A 20,981-nucleotide genomic window follows, 5' to 3' on the forward strand; every position below is an offset into this window, starting at 1 on the left:
GTTCTGTTCCATGCTAATGAGCAATAAAGAATTATTTCTGGCCCCGTTGCATTTATTTACCCTTTCTGTAAAGAAGCATCTACATCCAAATTTAAGTTTCAGTTTCAGCTGATAATTTTGTCAACCGCGGTGCAATATTTTTGTTTACTCTTTGACTTAATCATAGCACATGCATTAATACCACTGTTTGTTTGTTTTTTCCTTAGCCTGAACCCTTTTTGAGGCTGTGGGAGGGGGTTAGGACCTGAAAAAATGACTCAGTCGGTGCAAGTTAATACGAAGATGCCAGGTAAGAACTTACAAATTTGAAAAACGTTTCAAATTTCAGCATGTATTTGTGACACTTTTTTTTAAATTGTCATTGATTTATTTAACATGAAAAGGCTGTTTGACTATAAGTTTACAATTAAATACGATAGTAAATAAAGATCCTTAGTAAAAACTGTCATGTGACAGCAGGTAAATTGGTGGCAAAGCTTTGTCTTAAGCATGTCCTTTCCTTTCCAGATTTAGGCTCTGCGTTCATTTATTCCAGTCAGGAGGAGGCTGATCAGTCAGCCTCTTACTCTGTTCAAACTCCTTATGGATTCCAGCTGGACCTGGACTTCCTTAAATATGTAGAGGAGATTGAAAGTGGGCACAACCTTCGTCGGGCACCTTTGAGTTCCCGACGTTCTGGACGTGGATTTAGACTTTCCCAGAGGAGTCCAAGTGTTGGAGGTCGTACCAGTGGATGGACATCCACAGAATCACTTTCATCCCCTGTCAGTGAAGATGGCAGAGTTCCTCCACCACCACCGCCACGTAATCGCCTTGGCTCAGCCCCCTGTGAAGGACTCTCTCTTTCACCCGTAACTCTTCTTAGTATTCCCCCCCTGTCTGCTGGGGCCAAAGTGCCACCGCCTCCACCGCAACGCAACCCAAGGGTTGAGCGGACTCTTCTGGAAACCAGCCGGCGGCTACAGCAGGAACACACCCACCAGCACCATAACGGTGGGCGCCTCCAGCTGGCAGATCCTCCCAAACAGCTCACTCTCTCTACGTCCAGTCAGCCTCTGCAAAGTAGCTGGACTAAACCCAGTCCTCAGACCTCTGGGCGCAGCACTCCAGCTGCTGGTACCACAGTGACCCCAATCCCCCCCAGCCAGCTGCAGACGGTTAGAGAGCAGATGGCTACAGCCTTGAAGCAGCTGAAGGAGATGGAGGAAAGGGTAAAGGGTGTTCCTGCACTTGAGGAAGAGGTGGCCAAGCTTCGTGCAGAAAAAGATATGCTTCTGTTGGCTCTGGAGGAGAAGAAGGTAGCCATAGAGGCTTCCAAACAGAAGCTTCAGTCTGCAGAGACTTCTACCCAAACTACAGAAACTCTCAAAACTGATCACAGTCGATTGACTTCACCAACTGGACACAAAAGTCTTGTCAAACCTGGTGAGCTAAAAAGACTGACGGAGAAGTTTGAGGGAAAGGAACAGAAATCTCCCCAAACATCAGCAACGGTTTTAGTAAGTGCTCCAGAAAAGGCAGTTGTTCAAATGAAATCAGTGGCTGTTGGGGAAGATGTGTCCATGGCCTCTGTCGTTTTCTACCACAGCCATGGTGTGAAAGATGTATCTGTGTGCACTGAAGTGAACATGAGTGAGAAATTCACAGCAACAGATGCCCCTGCGGTTCATGAACAGGCTGTGCAGGCCAGAGTGGAGATGAAGGAGGCTGAGGTTTGGGTCATGGAGTCGCTACTTGGGCTGAGCACAGAGGCACAGCGGGAGATAGACACCTTACAGGACACCATTAAATTCCAACAAGAGTCCATTGCAGCTCTAGAAGATCGTCTGAGTACAGCTGACAAAGACCTTTCAATCCTTAGGACCCAGATAAATAAAAAAACGTCCAAAGTCACATTTGACAAAGAAACTTTTGTCAAACCAGACATGAAACATGCCCAAGTAGAGACAGTAACTTTTGTGTTAAGACATGCTGCAACTATGTGCCATCCAGAGATGATGGATGTATGTGTTGGAGAAGGTTTAGCAGCAGGCCAACTTGAACAGGGTACCCAGACTGATGCTGCTGCTGCAGCTGCAGCAGAGAAGGAACCAGGACCAGCACTTGATGAACGGGTCAGTGTTGGGTGCCAATGGGAGATGCTGCCTGATGAAAAGTATGAGGAGCAGAAAGCTACTGTGCCAAAAAAAAGACAGCTAACCATAACTGAGTACAAGGTTTCACCAGAAGAAGAGATAATTGGTGCGGAGGGGAAAAAACTGGACCAAGGAGAGGAAACCACAGCCAGCAAGACGGGTGAGTTCTATACTTTTATTACAGATCATTAGGGAGTTCTCCAGAAAACAAAAAAGTTTGGGAAAACATACAATGCATAATTTGTAACTTAAATCATTTGGTAACCATTTATAGAGATTATTATTTATTCACATGCTGGAGACATTTGAAATTTTATGTACAATACTAAAAGATTTATAGCTAAACACATAAAACAAATTGAAATAAATCTTATTTGACAGGCCCCAGCCGAATGCCTCAGTTTTTTTCCCTGGTTAACAAGTGAGTTGCCTCTGTGGCTACAAGCTGCAGAAGGGAAGGTTCTGACTATTGTTTGTGCTTCTGCACCAAACAGCAGTTCAGATTACCCAACCTTCCTGGAGCCTCCTGATGGTGTCCTGGAAGGGTTGCCGTCTGGTCATGTCCTTGTTCTACTTGGTGACTTCAATGCCCAGGTGGGCAGCGACTGAGTTATCTGGAAAGGGGTGATTGTGTGGAATGGCCTTGTAGATCTGAACATGAACTGTGTTTTGTTATTGGACTTCTGTGCAATGGGCTATGTTTGAGCATAGTCCATAAGTGTACTTGGTACGAGGCCATCTTAGGCCAAAGGTTAATAATTGATTTTGTAATTGCATCATCAGACCTGCAGTTCTTATGTCTTGGACACCCACATCTGTGTAGGGAACTGCTGATTTGCACTGAGGATATTGTTCGGCGGTGGAAGGAACAATTAGAGAATCTCTTGAATCTGTCCACCACATCCACCTTTGAGGAGTCAGAGTCTAGAGGACTCCGGGGAAGAGGACTCCATTACCATGGCAAAGGTCACTGAGGTAGTTAAAATCTCCCTGGTGGAAGGGCGCCAGGGATGAACAAGATTCACCCTGAGATGCTGAAGACTCTGGATGTCATGGGGCTATCATATGTGTGTTCTAACTATCATGGGATCACATGGGATTGCTTTGCTTTGGTGAGTTTATTCCAGGGTGTTGGAAGGGAGGCTCTAACAGATTATCAAACACTGGTTTCAGGAAGAGCTGTGTGGCTTCCGCTCTGGTCATGGAACAGCAGACCAGATCTTCTCCCTTGCGGAGTTGCTAAGGGGGACAAGTGATTTTGACTCTCCAGTCTATGCGTTTTGTGGATCAGAAGAAAGCTCATGACCATGTTCCCAGAGGCATTCTGTGAGGAGTGCTGCGGGGGTATGGGGCTTCTAGGTTGCTTTTAAGGGCCCCTGTACAACCAAAGCAGGAGCTGTGTCTGCGTTCGTGGCACAGAGCCGAGCTCGTTCTCAGTGTGGGTTGGACTCTACCAGAGCTTTCCCTAGTCTCTGATCCTGTTTGTGGTGTTCATAGACAGGATTTCAAGGTGCAGTTGTGGAGAGGAAGGTGTTTGATTTGGTCAACAGGCAAAGTTTTCCATCTATTGAGATGTCTACGCTCCAACCCTCAACTATGGTCATCATGTTTGGATCATGACCAAAAGAATGAGATCCAGTATACAAGCAGACAAAATTAGCTTTCTTTGTAGGGTGGCTGGCTCAGCCTTAGGGGTAGGTTGAAGAGCTCCTTCATCCGGGGGGAGCTTGGCATAGAGTTGCTGCTTCTTTGCATCTAAAAGAGTCAGTTCAGGTGGCTTTAGGGTCTGATTAGGATGCCCCTTGGATGCCTCACTTGGGAGGTTTTCCGGGCCCATCCCACGGTAAAGAGGCCCAGAGGCAGACCCAAAAATATCCGGAGGGATTGTGTATCTCCTGAGCCTGGGAACACCTCATGGTCCCCCAGGAGGAGCTGGAGAGTTTTGGTGGGGAGAAGGATGTCTGAGTTTCTCTCCTGGACCTGTTGCCTCCATGACCTAAAATAAAAAAAAACTATTTTATCTTTTGTTTGAGAACATATTTGATGGTCTGAAATCCCTTTCAGCTCAGTAACTATGGAGAACCCAACTCTGTGGCTTTGTTTGGGGCCTTTAGAGTTTGAAAACACATCAATCAGTAAATAGTTTTGTTTGGCAAATTGTTTTTTTGGACATGCCTACAAAAAGTCATTTAAAAATCATCCACAGTTCATCATCTAAAGTGACAAATATAAATCTGTTGTTGCTTGTGTGTGAGGTCTGTGTTTTTGATGTTGGACTGTTGGATATGGTTTCCTCCTTCTTGCTGACAGGTATGCTGAAATCAATCATGAAGAGGAAGGATGGGAGTAGCTCAAGCGAGAACCGCAAGAAGAGCCTCCAGTTTGTTGGAATTCTAAATGGAGGGTATGCAACAATTCTTATTTTTTATTTTTACTGAAGCACAAGTCAAGGCATGACAGAAAGTCTGAAGGTTGGAAACAAAAAAACTATTTGACCTAGTCATAGGTTGGAACCCACCCACAAAAACTTCCTCTAATACAGCCAACTGTGCAAAACTGAAACGTTTCTGGCCTATTCCAGATATGAGTCTACGTCTAGTGAGGAAGAAGAGGAGGAGGAGGAGGAAGAAGAAGCTGTGAGTTCTTCTGGAGAAAGCGGAGAAGAGTGCTTGGACAGCACAGAAGAGGATGAGGCAGCGTTAGAGGAGGAGACTTCAGAGGAGGAGAGAAACGTCAACCTGGATGAGAGCGACACGGATGAGGAAGCGCTGAAAGCTGCAACTAGTTCATCAGAAGCCGTGAAAGAAAAGTACGTTTACTGTGACGCGTACATCACACATCATGGAGAGCGGTTTTAAATTTTTTTTTTAAATGAAAACACAAGAATGATTTAAATTCGGGCAACAGTAAATTCTGCTGGTTTTGGTCGCAGGTTTGAGTTCAGCGCAAAAATGCGCGAAGCCTGCCTGATTCTGAAGAATCACTTGAACGATGATGTCGAAACTCTGAAGAGTAAGGAAGTGGTGCGTCACTGCATTTTTCTTTTACCATAAGAAAACATTTCAGCGTTGCATTACCGTAAAATACCCAACAGCATTTTCATGTCATGTTTACCTCGAGCTGATTATAAAATGTGGAACTCAATGCGTTGCGTAAAGATGTTTGGAATTACTACATTTTATTAACAATAATGGGAGTTATACAAAGAGCAGGAAATGAGTTTAAAACGGATGAAAAGCACTTCCTTTAACATTTAACAACCTGTCAGCCTACTATTAAGAACAGTTTGAGCACAGGGTATAGTTTTTACAACACTAAGCTACGTTTAATGTTTTCAGTGTGTAACTATATGCAAATCATCTTCAGCTGTCCAGCACCCACATTGTCCAACTCGAGTGGTTCCGGATCTCCAGTGCAAAGATGGCTCAGCCGTCGCGGGTCTCCGACTACCTGATGGCGTTCTCTGAGGTGTCGTCTGTGCTGCTGAAGCACGTGGTCAACATGACCGACGGAAACGGCAACACGGCTCTTCACTACAGCGTCTCCCACTCTAACTTCAGAGTGGTCAAACTGCTGCTGGACACAGGTCAGTGAGCGGCATGTCACTGTGTGAATAACTGTGACTGAATACACTCCGACAAGCACCTTTCTGTGTAAACTTCACATTAAAGTGTATGTTGTTTATTCTTGGTCGGCTGTACTGATATCAACTCTGGTTCCTGTGCTTAAGTCAATCTTAGTAACTCCTGCTTGTTGTAGGTGTGTGCTGTGTGGATAAGCAGAACAAGGCGGGCTACACAGCCATCATGCTGGCTGCTCTCTCGACTGTAAAGGAAGACGACGACATGGCTGTAGTCAAAAAGCTCTTCAGTCAGGGGAACGTCAACGCCAAGGCCAGCCAGGTACGTTTTTGTTGTCGGTTCATCAGAAACCCCTTTAACCAAAAACAATGCTCACATGTGGTTTCTAACCTCTTAATTACAACCAGGAGCTTTTCCACCATCATTTTAACAGTTATTTACTCAGGGCAGTCTGGGTATGCGCAACAAAAAAACAAATAAAAACTGCTTTTTAAAAAAAAAACGAGTTTATGAACAAACACGTGGCTTCTTGGGTGAAAATAATTAAAGCAGCTGAGCTTTTCCCAGATGCAGTTTTTTTTTTTTTTTAAAGAAGTTCTCACTCGCAGTTGACATAAAACTGTCTTTGCTTCGCTCGTATGGAAACTTCGGAGTTGTCAAGTTGACCATTTCTCCTTCTTTTTTTTGTTTTTGCTCTGGAAACAGAGCACCCACATAACTGTATGGCCTTTGGCTAATAATGATCCTGAATCACTGATCAGCACCATTTACGTCACCACTGACATTTTAGCCACTACTGGTTTTATTAGTTGTGCTGCCATGATCAGATCGGTTCAATATTCTTGTCTTTCTTTACTTACAAGCATGTGATTGGATCTGGACATGAAGCGTCTCGCAGTGAGTTTAGTTTTCTAACGATGTAAAACCTCTCCTCGTTCGTTCTCCATTAAAACATGCTCTTTTAGTAGCTGCTTCTATCTAAAAACATGTTTAAACTTTTTATCCATAAATATTAACTTAAAAAAAACTTATTTGAGAGGCATGATGTCAAATTTTCGTGAGATGCTACAAACTTTTGTCAGAAGTTGATCTTCATTAAGCAAATGTATAAAATTTGTGGATTTTCAAGTGGTTTTATCTGTGGAGTTGATTTAATCAGGTTTGTGTAGCGTTATGTGGCGCCTGACTGCTCCTCGCAGGGCCAAGTCATGGGACTGCGTTTACGGCATCACTTTCTATAAATCCAGTTACTGGTGCTTGTTTTTGTTGCTGTGGGGAATAAAACATGTGGCACGCAATGCAGTTTAGGGTCAGGAATTAAAACTGTACCATTGTTTGCTGCTTTGTGTTAAGTTTAGCTCTGGGATGCAAGAGTTCTGTGCACAAACTTGCCTAGTCCTTGTAAAACTTTTACTACAAAGTTGTTTTTTTTCTTTAAAAATGACTATATGTAGTGCAACATTCAGCAGTTCCATTACATTCTGTCTGTAATATGTATACACCATATAGTCACTTTAATAAATGATTTTGAAAATGAATCCTGTTTTACAGATGTGAAGATGACTTATGTGTAACTTTACATCTATAAAAAATTATTAAAACTGAATATGGAATCAGAAATTCAATTTACTCTAAGAACATTAAGTAAAAAATGGGTAAAGGAGTGATTGATCACTGACACATGCTGGGATGTTTTGATTCGTCGCAGTGGAAGAACAGAGGATCACTCAGAAACAACTCAGTTTGTGCTTAGACAAAGGAGAAGACAAGTTTATCTATGAACAAAAAGATGGTCATTTAAAAATGTTTATTTAATCTTGCGTGTACTGTGTACTTCCTCAAACAGCATCTTAAAAATGTATAAAAATAAAACCGAACATTTGTCTTTGCAGGCAGGTCAGACAGCTTTGATGCTAGCCGTTAGCCACGGGCGGCAGGAGATGGTGCGAGCCCTGCTCGAGTGTGGCGCCGATGTGAACGTGCAAGACGACGAGGGGTCCACAGCTCTGATGTGCGCCAGCGAGCACGGGCGTGCGGAGATCGTCAAACTGCTCCTCGAACAGCCAGGCTGTGACATCTCCATTGTGGATAATGTAAGGCCTTTAAAGACTGTTGTTGTTTTTTTTCATCAAATGACACAAACTGCTGTTTTATAGATTTAAAGATGGCTGCTGCTATTGTTTGATGCAGATTAACTGCTCAAAACTGCAAGAAAATAGGTGAATTTCCATTTGCAGTGTTTGTGACCAAACCCATTTTGCATGGCTGATTTTTAAACGTCACAGAAACCCCAGCCCTAATTTAATCTACTTGAGCACACATTGGAATTGAAGATAGATATAATCAGTTTTATGATAATTATTCAATTATCATAAAACTGGTAAGGTTCTTCGTCATACGCACCACATGTGGTACATGTGTTGGAACGAAATTGTGAACACAATTTGTATGTATCACTGTTGTGGTTTTTAAAATCTAGACCAGGGGTCTGCAACCTTTATGATCAAAAGAGCCATTTCTGTCCCTTTGTTCACTAAATTAAACGTGTCCGGAGTCACAATACCTGTCACAACTGGGATTCTCAGCTGATGACCCACAGACCACTTTAAGTTTGTTGGAAGATGCTTTTCTGGACAGTAGGGGTGATTTAAAAAAATAAAAATATCTAATGATTTTTAACACTTATTGATATTTTTACACTCTAAGACAAAATAAAAGACGAGATTCTTGTAAAGAAGGAATAAAATATATAGTTTTTGCCCAGTTTCTAAAATCTAAAACAATAAACTATGGAGTCTTATGTGATTTTTTTTTTTTAAATGTTGAAAAATTACTTATCCTACTTTGAAGAAATAAAACAAAGTGAAAGTGAGTATGTTTTACTCCTTGAAATGTTTCTAGTATTCACATATTTGCAAAATAAATTACAGGAAAACCACTAAAACTAGCCCTTTTAGTTGCTGTGTTATATAGTTTTGTGTCGGTTTTGATCAACGCTTGAAAGACCCCTGATCTAGACATTGTTTTCTTTCATTAGGGGAGCTCTTGAGCAAATGTCTAAATGCTTTTCTAGGGCTCTAGAATGACAAAAATTAAATTAGGAAGGGTTTGAGAAGCACTTTACAACTATATATAAAAAAAAAAACTTACATTTTTTTTGTAACACGTTCAAAATTTAAGTTGGCGATCTTCTGTGACTTGAGAGAAAATTGAAAATCCTTAACATTTTGGAGACTCCTTCACGTAACTGTTGAACATCTGTCTTTAACTGTTGCAGCCCAACAAGATGCTGGTTTTAGGTTTTTCCTACGCTGAGATAAATACCTCAATCCAATTGTTGGGTCTTTGCAGGATGAAAACGCATGAGAACTCTTGTCTGGGATTCAGCTCAAATCTGTTCAGGAAACAGCTCCCCTTGGGAAACTACGATTCTGGCAGTTTCCTCTTCACACTTTTTTAACAAAACTTTCTCGCTCGAAGAGACGGGATTAAAAATCTACAGCGCCACAATCAGATTAGTGTCATCAAATCAGTGTTGCATACAGGAAACACAATCGCTGCTCTGCTCCGATGTCTCAGGGGAAGAATTAAAAAGCGACACCCCTTCTGTTCAGACTTGATGCTTTCAGACAAACTGCCTCGCTGGCCCTAAAACTAGTTTTCTGCATACTTCACAAAATTACCTGAAAACAAATCAGCAGAAATTGCTTTTGTCCAGGAAAACCTTTATAATAACCAAGGATTACACATTTACTGTAAATGCTCCAAACTCGGCGCTTGTTTTGTCTAAATCTCCTCAGCCTTGTGACTTTTAAAGTGATTTTACAGTCAACTGGTCTGTCTGGATGCTTGAGGAGAAGCCAGGCAGACAGATATTTGAGTGTTCACATCTGTGCCAGAATGAGCAGGCCATTTGTAGGAGGCAGCGTTTGGATTGTGTTTCAGTGCAGCCCAGCTGGACAGATGGGGAGGGGGAGTCTGGGAAAAGCCCCCACCTCCACCACCGAAGAGAAACTAGTTGTAAAGCTGACTTACGAAGCAGTTTAGTGTTGTTTCTCTTTTTTCCCCCCAACTAACTTAAGCACAAGTATCAGATATTACACAAGCAGTTCTGTTAAGAATTCCCTATTTTCCTTCTTGGTAAAATAATTAAGTTTTTTTTCTGCTGCTCTCTTCTTCAGGGGTCACCACAGCGAGCAAACTCGCATGAAAGATTTGAAAACATAATAAATTTCCTAAAACTGTTATGTTACTTTTTTAAATACTTGGCATTACGTTAATATAGATTTGATAAACTCTCCTCAGCATGTTTTAAAACATGTCGAGAAATTTAAAATGACAAAACAAACGAACAGCTGGAATTCAGGGCAAACAAGCGTCCTGTTTCTTTTTACTGCCTAATCACAGATGCGTGATGGTGCCGTGGCTGACCGTAATTAACAAATTGCCTAAAGGGCTCAACCATTTGACGGCTGATTATCACGCGATCCATCTAAAACTGTAAAAGTCTGTTTTAGTTCAACAACCTGACATTTACAGAGTTTGCTGTTTTCCTCTCATGTCTGCAGGATGGCAGTAATGCTCTGTCCATTGCACTGGAAGCAGCCCACAATGACACAGCTGTGCTTCTGTATGCACATATGAACTATGCAAAGACCCAAACTCCTGTGGTGAGTCCAGTCTCTCATTCACCTCCTCCTCTTTGGAGCTCGACATGTTCAAAATGGATTGTTTGACAAAAAAACCTACAGACTTTGAGTTGATGTAGCTACACTTAAATAATATTTAGTACTTTTTTAATCACATATTGACACACACACACAAAAAAAACAACAACATTATTTTGTATTATCAGTAGAATTGATGCTTGTGAACTATTGTATTTAGAGTCTGTATTTAGGGCGTGGACTGTACTGACTGATGATGCACTGCTGCCCCCTGCAGCTGATAACCAGGCTTTGTGGTCTGCTGTCTCTGGCAAAAGACATTTATCTTTACAGCCATGCTATAGCAATAATCAATTTTAATTCATTAACAAATAGTAATGTAATATAAACTATTCTGTTTATTGTTAAAATATGGTTCAGGCTGTTATGATTCATACCATATGACTGCATGTAACCTCATACTTTCATAAAGTTAACAATTTTTGATATAACACTCCAACAGGAAGTTGACCACAGTATTTTGTTATCTTTTAATAGATCATTTTTGTATTTTTAGGGTCTACATGGTTAGATAGGAAAAGTTACTTTCGGAAAGAAAAATACTTTAAACTGCATAGTAAACCTTCAATGAACTGTTGCACAAGTAAGAATGTATGGATCAGCATCACACCCCAGGGATAAATCGTAGGCAATCTGTTGTCCAAAAAAAGCAGGTTGGTATGGATCATTAACAACAGAAAGCACAAGTCAACCATTGAAAAACAGGTACCGTATTTTCTGCCCTATAAGTCGCAGTTTTTTGCACAATTTACATGACCTGTGACTTGTAGGCCGAAGCGACACATTTATGGATTTTTTTCCCCATATTTATAAACCAATTTTTGGCTGAGATATGACCGTTTTCATTAATTCTGACTGAAAAAAATAAATAAATTGAGCACTACCACTTTCAGCCACTTGATTGCAGCAGAGTAGTAGTAGCACTGTGGCATGCCATTGTATCATGTAATAGGTAAACATGGCTATAATGACAAATTCAAAAAAGTTCAAGACAAAAACAACTGGACTTTTTTTATTATACTTTATTTTATACTTTGTTTTTTTCTTGAACTTGAATTTACCATGTCCTGGATGACTGAGAATCTTCACCAGCTATTAGTGACACAATCAGCCTACCATAGTCTCCCCACCTTTGTTCTGCTCGCTGCTTGAACCGACCATCAAAACAGCTGCACTGCCCTGGCAAAATGCAACTAGTTTGACCATTAAAGTGCATTTGTTAAGCAAATGTTAGACTGAGACACACCTTTGCTATAATTTCAAGCAAACAGATAGTTGTTTTTAAGTGTTAATCTTGTTAACTTCTTGTTAAAGTACTCCCGTGCACACTTCCGCGGCCGCCATTTGGCAGCCCATCAATTTTGTAACACTGGCCCACATTTCCAGGTTGTCAGCAGTGATCAGCGGTGGCGCATAATAGATGCGACGTATATGACAAAGCAACATATTTATGGATTTTTCCACTTTATTAGACAAATATGGACTGATGCGACTTATAGGACAGAGCGACGTGTACGATGGAACATACAGTATGGTACTTGTGAAAAAATTCCACTTTTCTATCTGTGCAGTTTTTTTTTTCATTGTTGATGTGTTGTAGATATCATCGTGATAGACTCTGTGTTGGACTGGTTTGTCTCTAACCTGCTGTCACCCGTTTTTTTATTTTTTACATAAACTTAAATCCATCCATCCATCCATCCACCCACCCATTCATCCATTCATCCGTTACCTTCCGCTTGTTCCAAAATTGGGTCACAGGGGCAGCAGCTTGAGCAGGAAGGCCCAGACATCTCTTTCCACAGCCACCTCTTCCAGCTCTTCTGGGAGGATTCCGAGGCGTTCCCAGGCCAACCAAGAGACATAGTCTCTCCAGAGTGTCCTGGGTCTTTCTCAGGGTTTCCTCCCAATCAGACATGCCTGAAGCACCTCTCTAGGGTGGTGCCCAGGGAGCTTCCTTACCAGATGACTGAACAGCCTCAATTGGTTCCTCTCAATGTCGAGGAACAGTGGTTCTACTCCGAGTTTCTCCCAGATAAATGAACCCCCACCCTCTCTCTAAGAGAGAGTCTATCTACCCCGCAGAGGAAACTCATTCTAACCACCTGTATCCACAATCTTATTCTTTTACTCACTACCCAGAGTTCATGGCCGTTGGTGAGGGTAGGAACATAGACCAGCCGGTAAATGGAGAGCTTTGCCTTACAGCTGAGCTCCCTTTTTACCACAATGAACTGGCATAGAGTCTGCAATACTGCAGACACTACACCAAGTCGTCAGTAAATCTCGTGTTCTATATTTCCCTCACTCATGAACAAAACCCCAAGATACTTGCACTCCTTCACTTGAGGCAGAACCTCACCCCCAACCTGTAGAGAGCAATCCACCCTTTTCCGGCTGAGGACCATGGCCTCAGATTTGGAGGTGCTGATTCTCATCTCAGCCACGTCACACTCAGCGGCAAACCACTCTAGTAAGAGCTGAAGATCATGACACGATGACGCCAACAGGACCACATCATCCACAAATAGCAGAGATGAAATCCTGGGGCCACCAAACTGGACTCTCTCCACCCTCTGGCTGCACTGGGAAATTCTGTTCATGAAAGTTATGAAAGAATCGTGACAACCAGCAGCCCTGACAGTGTCCAACTCCCACCCTGAAGGGGTCCAACTTACTGCCAGTAATGCAAATAGCCCATAGCAATGAGCCCCTAACCCCATACTCGTGGAGCACCCCACCACAGTGTGTCCCAAAGAACACTTGAACGCCTTCTCCAAGTCTGTAAAAGACATGTAGATTGGACAGGCAAACTCCCATGACCCCTCGAGGACCTTATTGAGGGTAAAGAGCTGGTTCAGTGTTACTTGGCCAGAATGGAATGTAACAATTGTTCCTCCTGGATTTGAGATTCGACCAATGATTGGATTCGCTTCTCCAGCACCCCCAAATAGACCTTACCAGGGAGGCTAATCAGAGTGATGCACCCACAATTGGAGCATGCCCTCTGGTCCCCCTTTTTGAAAAGGGGAATCACCACCCATTTCTGCCAGTCCAGTGGCACTGTCTCCTATGTCCACATGATGTTGCAAATGGGTGTCAGCCAAGACAGCCCAACAACATCCAGAGCCTTAAGGAAATAAGGGCAGATTTTGCCCATCCCTGGAGCCCTGCCACCGTGGAGCTTTTTAACTACCTCAACGACCTCAGCCATGGTAATGGACAGACCAGCCCCAAAGTCCCCTGACTTGGCTTCCTCCATGGAAGACGTGCAGGGATTGAGAAAGTTCGAGAACTATTCCTTCTACCTCCTGTTAACATCACTGGTTGAAGTCAACAGCACCCCACCTTCACTGAACACAGTGTTAGTAAAGCGCTGCTTTTCCCTCCCTCAGCTGCCTGATGGTTTTCCAGAATCTCATTGGAGCCTATCGAGATTCTCTATCCAAGGCCTCACTGAGCTCCTCCCACATCCAAGCTTTTGCCTCAGCAACAGCCAAGGCTCTGGCTTGCTTGGCCCTTCAACACTCCTCAGCTGCCTCTGGAGTCCCACCAGTCAACAATGTCCAATATGACTCCTTATTCAGCTTGACAACCTCCCTAACCCAGGATGTCCACCACTGAGTTCGAGGATGGCTATCACGAGAGAACCAACAACCTTGTGACCACAGCTCAAGGCAGCCACCTCAGCAATTGAGGCACAGAACATGGCCCACTCAGATTCAATGTCCCCCGCCTCAACTGGGATGTGGTCAAAGCTCTCCCGGAAGTGTGAGTTGAAGATCTGTCTGACGGGTTCTTCTGCCAGGCATTCCCAGCAAACCCTCACTACACATTTGGGTTTACTGGGTCTGTCCAGCATCTTTGCCCTCCATCTGATCCAACTCACTACCAGGTGGTGGTCAGTTGACAGCTCAGCCACTCTCTTCACCCGAGCGTCCAAAACAAATGGCTGCAAATCAAATGACACAGTTACAAAATCAATCATTGATCTATGACTTAGGGCGTCCTGGTGCCAAGTGCACTTATGGACACCCTTATGCTAAAACATGGAGTTTATGATGGACAAACTATGACTAGCACAGAAATCCAACAACAAAACACCACTCAGGTTCAGATCAGAGAGGCCGTTCCTCCCAGTCACACCCCTCCAGGTCACACGGGTGTCGTTAACCGCGTGGGCATTGAAGTCCCTCAGCAGAATAAAGGAGTCTCCAGCTTGAGCACCTTCCAATACCCCTGTTAAGAACTCCAAGAAGGCCAGATACTCTGCCGTTTGGCGCTAAACAACTCTGAGAGCTCATCCCCCCACTCGAAGGTACAGGGAAGCTACCCTCTCAACTACCAGGGAGAAATCCAACACACCAGGGGACTAAATGTAAGCCCACACGAGCTTGGCGCCTCTCACCATGGGCAAACCCAGAGTGGAATAAGGTCCATCTCCTCTCAAGGAGATTGATTCTGGAGGTATTCAATCGGTACCTCTCAACCTCATGCATAAGCTCAGGCTCCTTCCCCACCAGAGATGTTACGTTCCATGTTCCAAGAGTCAGCTTTGGTAAGCCAGGGTCAAAGCGCCAAGGCCCCCACCTGTGGCTACTGCCCATGGCATCATGCACCCGACTCATATGGCCCCTCCTGCAGGTGGTGGGCCCACAGGGAGGCACACCCATGTTGCTCGTTCTGGCTGAGCCGGACCATGGATAGAGACCCGATCACCAGGTGCTCCCTGATAAGCCCCTCTCCCAGGCCTGGCTTCAGGATGGGGACCTGGTAACCCATGTCCAGGCTGTCCCTTCACTGAGCTCCATGACATTTTCTGTCCGTTTGAGTCTTTGGAATCGCTGTTTGTCCGGCCTGTCACCTAGGACCAATCTGCTTGGGAGACCCTACTGGGGGCATCTACATTTGTCCCTGACAGCATACCTCCAAGGATCATTCAGGCACACAAACTATATTGGAATTAAACTCAGTCCAACATTAATTATAGGATTGTAATTTATACACACACAAAAAAAAACATGACCATCAATAAAACCTCAACATATTGCTTTACAGAATCTAACATGTAGCTACTAAATGATATAGGTGTTTATTTAAAAAATAATAATAATACAGCAGCTAATATATGAAAATGTCTTCTTTATATTAAATGTAAAATGTTTTGGTTTCCAGGGGAGTCCAAAAACCCAGCCCAGGAGCCCCTCAAGCCCTCACAAGTCCTGGCCTGCAGACTGAAACCGTCCATGCTGCTCCCTGAGACAGACCAGCAAATCTAACTGGATTTGAGCTGTGAAAAGCTCCACTGGATTTTATCTAAACACCCATGTATTTTTTTTATGTGTAATGCCACATGTTCTGCATTTATAAGTATTGTTAATATGAGAACATTATTTTTCCATAAAATGTTGAATGATTATATTAAGTTCTTACCTGTTACAGTGAAAGTATGTCTTCTCATCTGTAATGGATGAAAATATTACATTTATTTGCACAAAACTAACATTTTACTGTTAATATTGAAATACTCGTGTAGTAAATGCTGCACGTGATAATTCACGTGTGCAGAAAATTCTACTGTAGCTCCGTGGATCTGCACGTCCAAAGAGTTCGAGATGTTTTAAACCATAAAGAAGTGCTGACGTGTGTTACTTATTTGTCTTTCCTTTTCCAGTCCTGCAGACGGCTCTGGTCTGTGGGAGGACAAAACAGAATTTACACCTCTAAATGTTCAAAAGTTTTAAAAATCTACATTTTAAATGCAAATATAAAACAACTCTGTGCTTCTAAACGAGGGGTGTCTTAAATTGCTGTCAGCACTGTGTTCATAAATACAATGATACTTTTATCTGAAATAAACATTTCTTGAAAATGTTGATAGGAAGATTTTTTTTTCCATTGGAAGCTTTAAACAGTCAATAAGATATTTATCTGTCATGCTTGTTTCTATAAACAACAACACTTGAAACAGAATATAATCTGTTACAAGTTTATAAGAAAAATGGGAGCAGAATGACATGGCTTTTGGACTTTTAAAAACCTGCTGCCTCTCTTCTGACCTTAAATCCAACATTAACTGAACTTAATGCAAACGTCACAATTCAATCAACTGTTCTCATGTTCATGAGCCACTTTCAGGTTGCAGCTGTGCCAAAGCTTATTATTAGCTAGTTATTATTCTGTGCAGTTTACTTGAAAAACTCCCCAATCTAGAAAAGAAAAGAGGAGAGAGCTGCAATTGTGATGCAACCTGCTCCAAATAGTTAAAGACAAGAACATAAATAATATATTTAAAAATTGGTCTACACTGACCTCACATCAGATTATTATTAATAGCTTCCCCCCGAAAAACTATTCTTAAGTATTTATAAAACGCAGACTTACAAATTCTTGATTTATTAAGGTTTTATTTAATAAAACCAGCCACTAGGGAGCACAAGCCAGTGCATCTCTCGTGCCAGTTCCAAGCCCGGGTAAATGGTGACGGTTGTGTCAGGAAGGGCCGAGACTGAGGGAGAAGAGGAAAGTCAAGAATGTAGGACCGAGGGGAGCAACTCTAATCGTATGGGACAGGAAGGTAGATGTTTTGTGTGTGTGAGAGCCTTGAAAGGGCAGGAAGACCCTTGGCATTGAAGCAGGGTTTAAGTTGTTTTACCACTGTGTGCATAGGAAGAGAAATGGAGCAGAGGTGGTCCTGAGGGAGGAGTTTGTAAGGAGTGAAGCAGAGGAGAACGGAATGGGTGGAAGGGAACTTGGAGAGGTGGATGTATGCACTAGAAAGAAGAGAAATAGAAGTCAGCCACAGCAAGACGGAGTACATCTGTGAATGAGAGGGAAGAATGTGGAACAGCGAGGCTACATGGAGCAGAGGTCACAAAGGTGCAGGACTTCAAGTACTTGAGGGCGATGGTCAGGAGTGTGGTTGGTAACACTTTACAATAAGGTACACAAAATTTGATTAACTATTAGAGAAATCCTCAGGAATGAATCGGGAACAAATCAGGAGCTTATAGGTAGTTAACCAGTACTTACTGGGGAACACACAGCCCAACCTTATTAGGGCGCTACTGGTTAGTTACCTGTGAAATGAAGAGGAACTAATCAAGAACTAACGGGTAGTTACCAAGAAAACTAAAGAACAAATCAGGAGCTAATGGGTAATAAAACCAGTAATCACTAGGAAACAGGTTTTTGACAGTTATGAGGTGTGACCGCACTGGTGCAGGTTTTATTCAGAACCCACATGGAGAATCACTCCTCTGTTTCTGTGGTAACAAACCAGTAGTCCCTGAATACGGCTTGGCTGTGTTCCCCAGTAAGTACTGGTTAACTACCTATTAACTCGTGATTTGTTCCTTAGGCGTTCCCTAGTAGTTAATCAAATGTGTACCTTATTGTAAAGTGTTACTGAAAAGTTTCAAGAGTTGTTTTTTTTACTTTTATTTAATGCAGGTAGTCTCGTTGAGTCATGAGGACTCACTTTCAAGAGAGACCTGTTTTAGAACAGTGAGCAATATATAACAATAAAAAGTTAATTTCATTTCAAAGTTCATTCGTACTCATCTGCTCACACAGACTCATATTTGTGCTGCTGTTGTTCAGTGGATTGTTTTGCACTATTACTGTAGTGTTTAGCATATTTCTTACTTTATATCTTAGATCCTTATTTACTGTTTCTTTTACACTTTATATTTTTGCTCTTGTTTAATGTAACTGGAACCCTGTGTATATAATTTCATTCCACCTCATGTATCACATGTGATGCAAATGACAGTAGAACCTACTTGAACTTGAATTTGAACTTAAAAACAATAGCGTTATAAAACAAAATCTAAGTGCCATATGAAACAATCTAAAATACTAAAAACAAGAACATATTTGTTAGATTTTTCTAATGACCTTATCAAATATTTAAAATCCCTTAAAGAAATCAAGGTAGACAACTTCAGATCTTGTTGCAAGGTGTTCCAAGTTATAATAAATAATAAAGTGCTATGTGTCGTCATTGGATGTTCCCATACAATGGCAAAATTGGTTCGCTGAATTAAGCCCATTGCACTTGGGATATACCCAGATGGAGCAGTGGGCAGCTATGTAAGCTTCCGGGGAGCAATTAGGGATTAGGTGTCTTGCTCAGAGACACCACAACATGTGGGAATGGCTGGGAATCAAACTGGGACTTTCAGGTCCAGAGTCGGCTACCCTGCCTCTACATATCTCGACCCGGAGTAAGAAAAGGCCCTTTTGCTAAATTTAATCCACACTAAGGAAATGCTGCAGGTAATCAAGACCTGAGAGTAATGAAGATTTCTTCAGTCTTCTTCAGACTGAAGAAATCTTTTGGATAAAAGACTAAATGTTTCAACAAAGAAGAATCCATCCAGAGGACCTGACTTAACCTTACCACATCTAGAAGAAGTGATTTGCCAAGACATGTTGGATTAGAACGAGTGGAACTATCAATAATCTGAATAAGATTTATTGACAAACATCCATCATTTTTACCCACTTCTTCCTTTTTGGGTCACGGGGGTCACTGGTGCCCATGTCCAGCTATCACTGTGCGAGAGGCGGGGGACACCCTGGACAGGTCTCCAGTCCATCACAAGGACACATAGAGACAAACAAACTTTCAGCCTCTCACTTTCACCGAGGGACAATTTAGAGTTACCAATTAGCCTAGCATGCATGTTTTTAGTCTGTGGGAGGAAACCGGAGTACCTGGGGAAAACCCATGCATGCACGGAGAGAACATGCAAACTCCATCCAGAAAGTTCCAGAGCCGGGATTTGAACCGAGGCATCCTGCTCGCTGAGGCGGCAGGTCTACCAGCTGTGCTTTAAATTCATCAGACACTGGTTCGAACCAATCTAAATTAAAAATCACCTATCAGACTAATTTCCTTACAGTGTAAACTAGACAAAAGCTGCATTAAGGATAATAGGGTTTCAGATGTGGGTAGAAGGACGTGGAGGACAGAGTGAGGTGGAGGAGGATGACTCACTGTGGGGACTCCTGAAGAGGGAACAGTTGAAGGGGAGGGAAGTCTGAGATTGTCATCATTGTACAGTTCCCATACGATGGCAAAGTTAGTTCTCTGCATTTAACCCATCACACCTGAGGTACACCGGGAGCAATTCATTCATTCAACCTTTATTTATACAGGTTAGACCCATTGAGCCCCGGGGACTCGTTTACAAGAGAGACCTGAACAAATGGGGATTGGCTGTCTTGTTCAGAAACACCACGACATGTGGGAATGGCTGGAAGTCAAATCGCGACTTTCTGGTCTCCAGTCGGCTGCCCTGCTTCACCCCATCTCGGCCTCTCAAGGGAGGACATTAGATTTTTTTTCCGAACCAGAGTTTTGACCTTTTTTTAATACAGAGTAAAAACGGCTTTGAAATCCATAAAAGCAGAAAATGGCTGAAGAAAACTCCTTGAAAGAATTTTCAAAACGCCCAAAGAAATATTGATCAAGACCACTTGAATGGAGGGCTGACTCATATTTCGCTCATTAATGCTCATCGTTTCATCGTTGACTCCTTGACGTGTGCAATGTGCATCGCGTTTGGAACGTCTGAAAAAAGAAACAAAAACGCTGAGCCATTATTTCCACCAACGCAACCATCACTGGTAACGGTTTTTATGAGGTTGAGTCGATAAAACATGTTAGCATGATGCTTCTAAAAATAAAAATTGAACGTTGATCTGCGCTTTGGGTGATGCTCTGCAGAGAATCATCAGATCGTGCAGTATTTAACGTACAACTAATCTACACACAAAGCCACCTTTGCATCAACAGTATTCCCTGAAGCTGCAGGCCTCATCACGATGCTGCTCCTCACACACAGCACCTCGATGCTCGATAAAACAGGACTGGTGATGTTGCAGCTCATACCTGTTTGTATCAGCTCTAATCAGGCATCACGACTAGAAATTCAAGATTTAAAACCTAAACTGATACGTATGCATAAGTTGTCCGGAGAATTTCTCTTCTCTGTCTGCTGCTGATGTAGAAGAGGGTGGAATGGGGGTGGTGGAGGGCTGCTTGTTTTGTCTACAGTGGCGTAACATTTTTTTTTTTTTTTTTTTTTTAGCAGTTACTTCCACACCACTTCTTTCATTATGCTGATCTGTGAAGTGGAACGTAACGCTGTCGGAGTTGAGAGGTCAGGGGCTCCTGCTGCCTAGAAACATACAGTCTAATATTAGAACATTTCCTTGATTTGTTAGCAGCATCTCTGCTGACTGCTGAGCACATGGCAACAGGCCGACCAATAGGATTTCAGGAGACTGTTAAGCCCCTTGCTCTGTATAGCAACAGTGGCATCCTCTCTTTATTTATTTATATAGGACTTTTTTTCCCCCCACCGCCTCATTTTCATGCTTCTGTCCCCCAACAGACTGGCTCTCAAACTGTTAAAGAGTTGCAGCTTCAGAGTGCTGCTGCACAGACTGGAGCTGCTTTGGCTCCTGATTTAGCTGCACCAGCTTTAAAATGTAAATAGCTCTCATACATTATTTTTATTGTCAAC

General features: G+C 42.6%; 1 protein-coding gene across 1 annotated transcript; it reads left to right on the forward strand.

Annotated features, from left to right (window-relative positions):
* The first annotated feature begins 238 nt into the window (after positions 1-238).
* On the forward strand, positions 239-15,788 carry kank3 (KN motif and ankyrin repeat domains 3). Its single transcript, XM_037674510.1, has 10 exons — positions 239-289; positions 508-2,295; positions 4,446-4,539; positions 4,717-4,944; positions 5,068-5,158; positions 5,502-5,721; positions 5,895-6,037; positions 7,609-7,809; positions 10,285-10,386; positions 15,619-15,788. Exons 1-10 carry the CDS (start codon positions 253-255, stop codon positions 15,679-15,681), a joined length of 2,967 nt encoding a protein of 988 aa, XP_037530438.1. The 5' UTR covers positions 239-252; the 3' UTR covers positions 15,682-15,788.
* The last annotated feature ends 5,193 nt before the right edge of the window (positions 15,789-20,981 follow it).

This window comes from Nematolebias whitei, chromosome 3 (genome assembly GCF_014905685.2).
Source record: "Nematolebias whitei isolate Nwh7 chromosome 3, NemWhi1, whole genome shotgun sequence".
NCBI lineage: Eukaryota > Metazoa > Chordata > Actinopteri > Cyprinodontiformes > Rivulidae > Nematolebias > Nematolebias whitei.

Bases quoted from the DNA above. Each gene is read 5' to 3' on its own strand.
- kank3 (XM_037674510.1), top strand. From the start codon at position 253: ATGACTCAGTCGGTGCAAGTTAATACGAAGATGCCAG. The intron at 6,038-7,608 runs GTACGTTTTTGT...TTGTCTTTGCAG, and splicing joins TCAACGCCAAGGCCAGCCAG to GCAGGTCAGACAGCTTTGAT. The intron at 10,387-15,618 runs GTGAGTCCAGTC...TTTGGTTTCCAG, and splicing joins CAAAGACCCAAACTCCTGTG to GGGAGTCCAAAAACCCAGCC.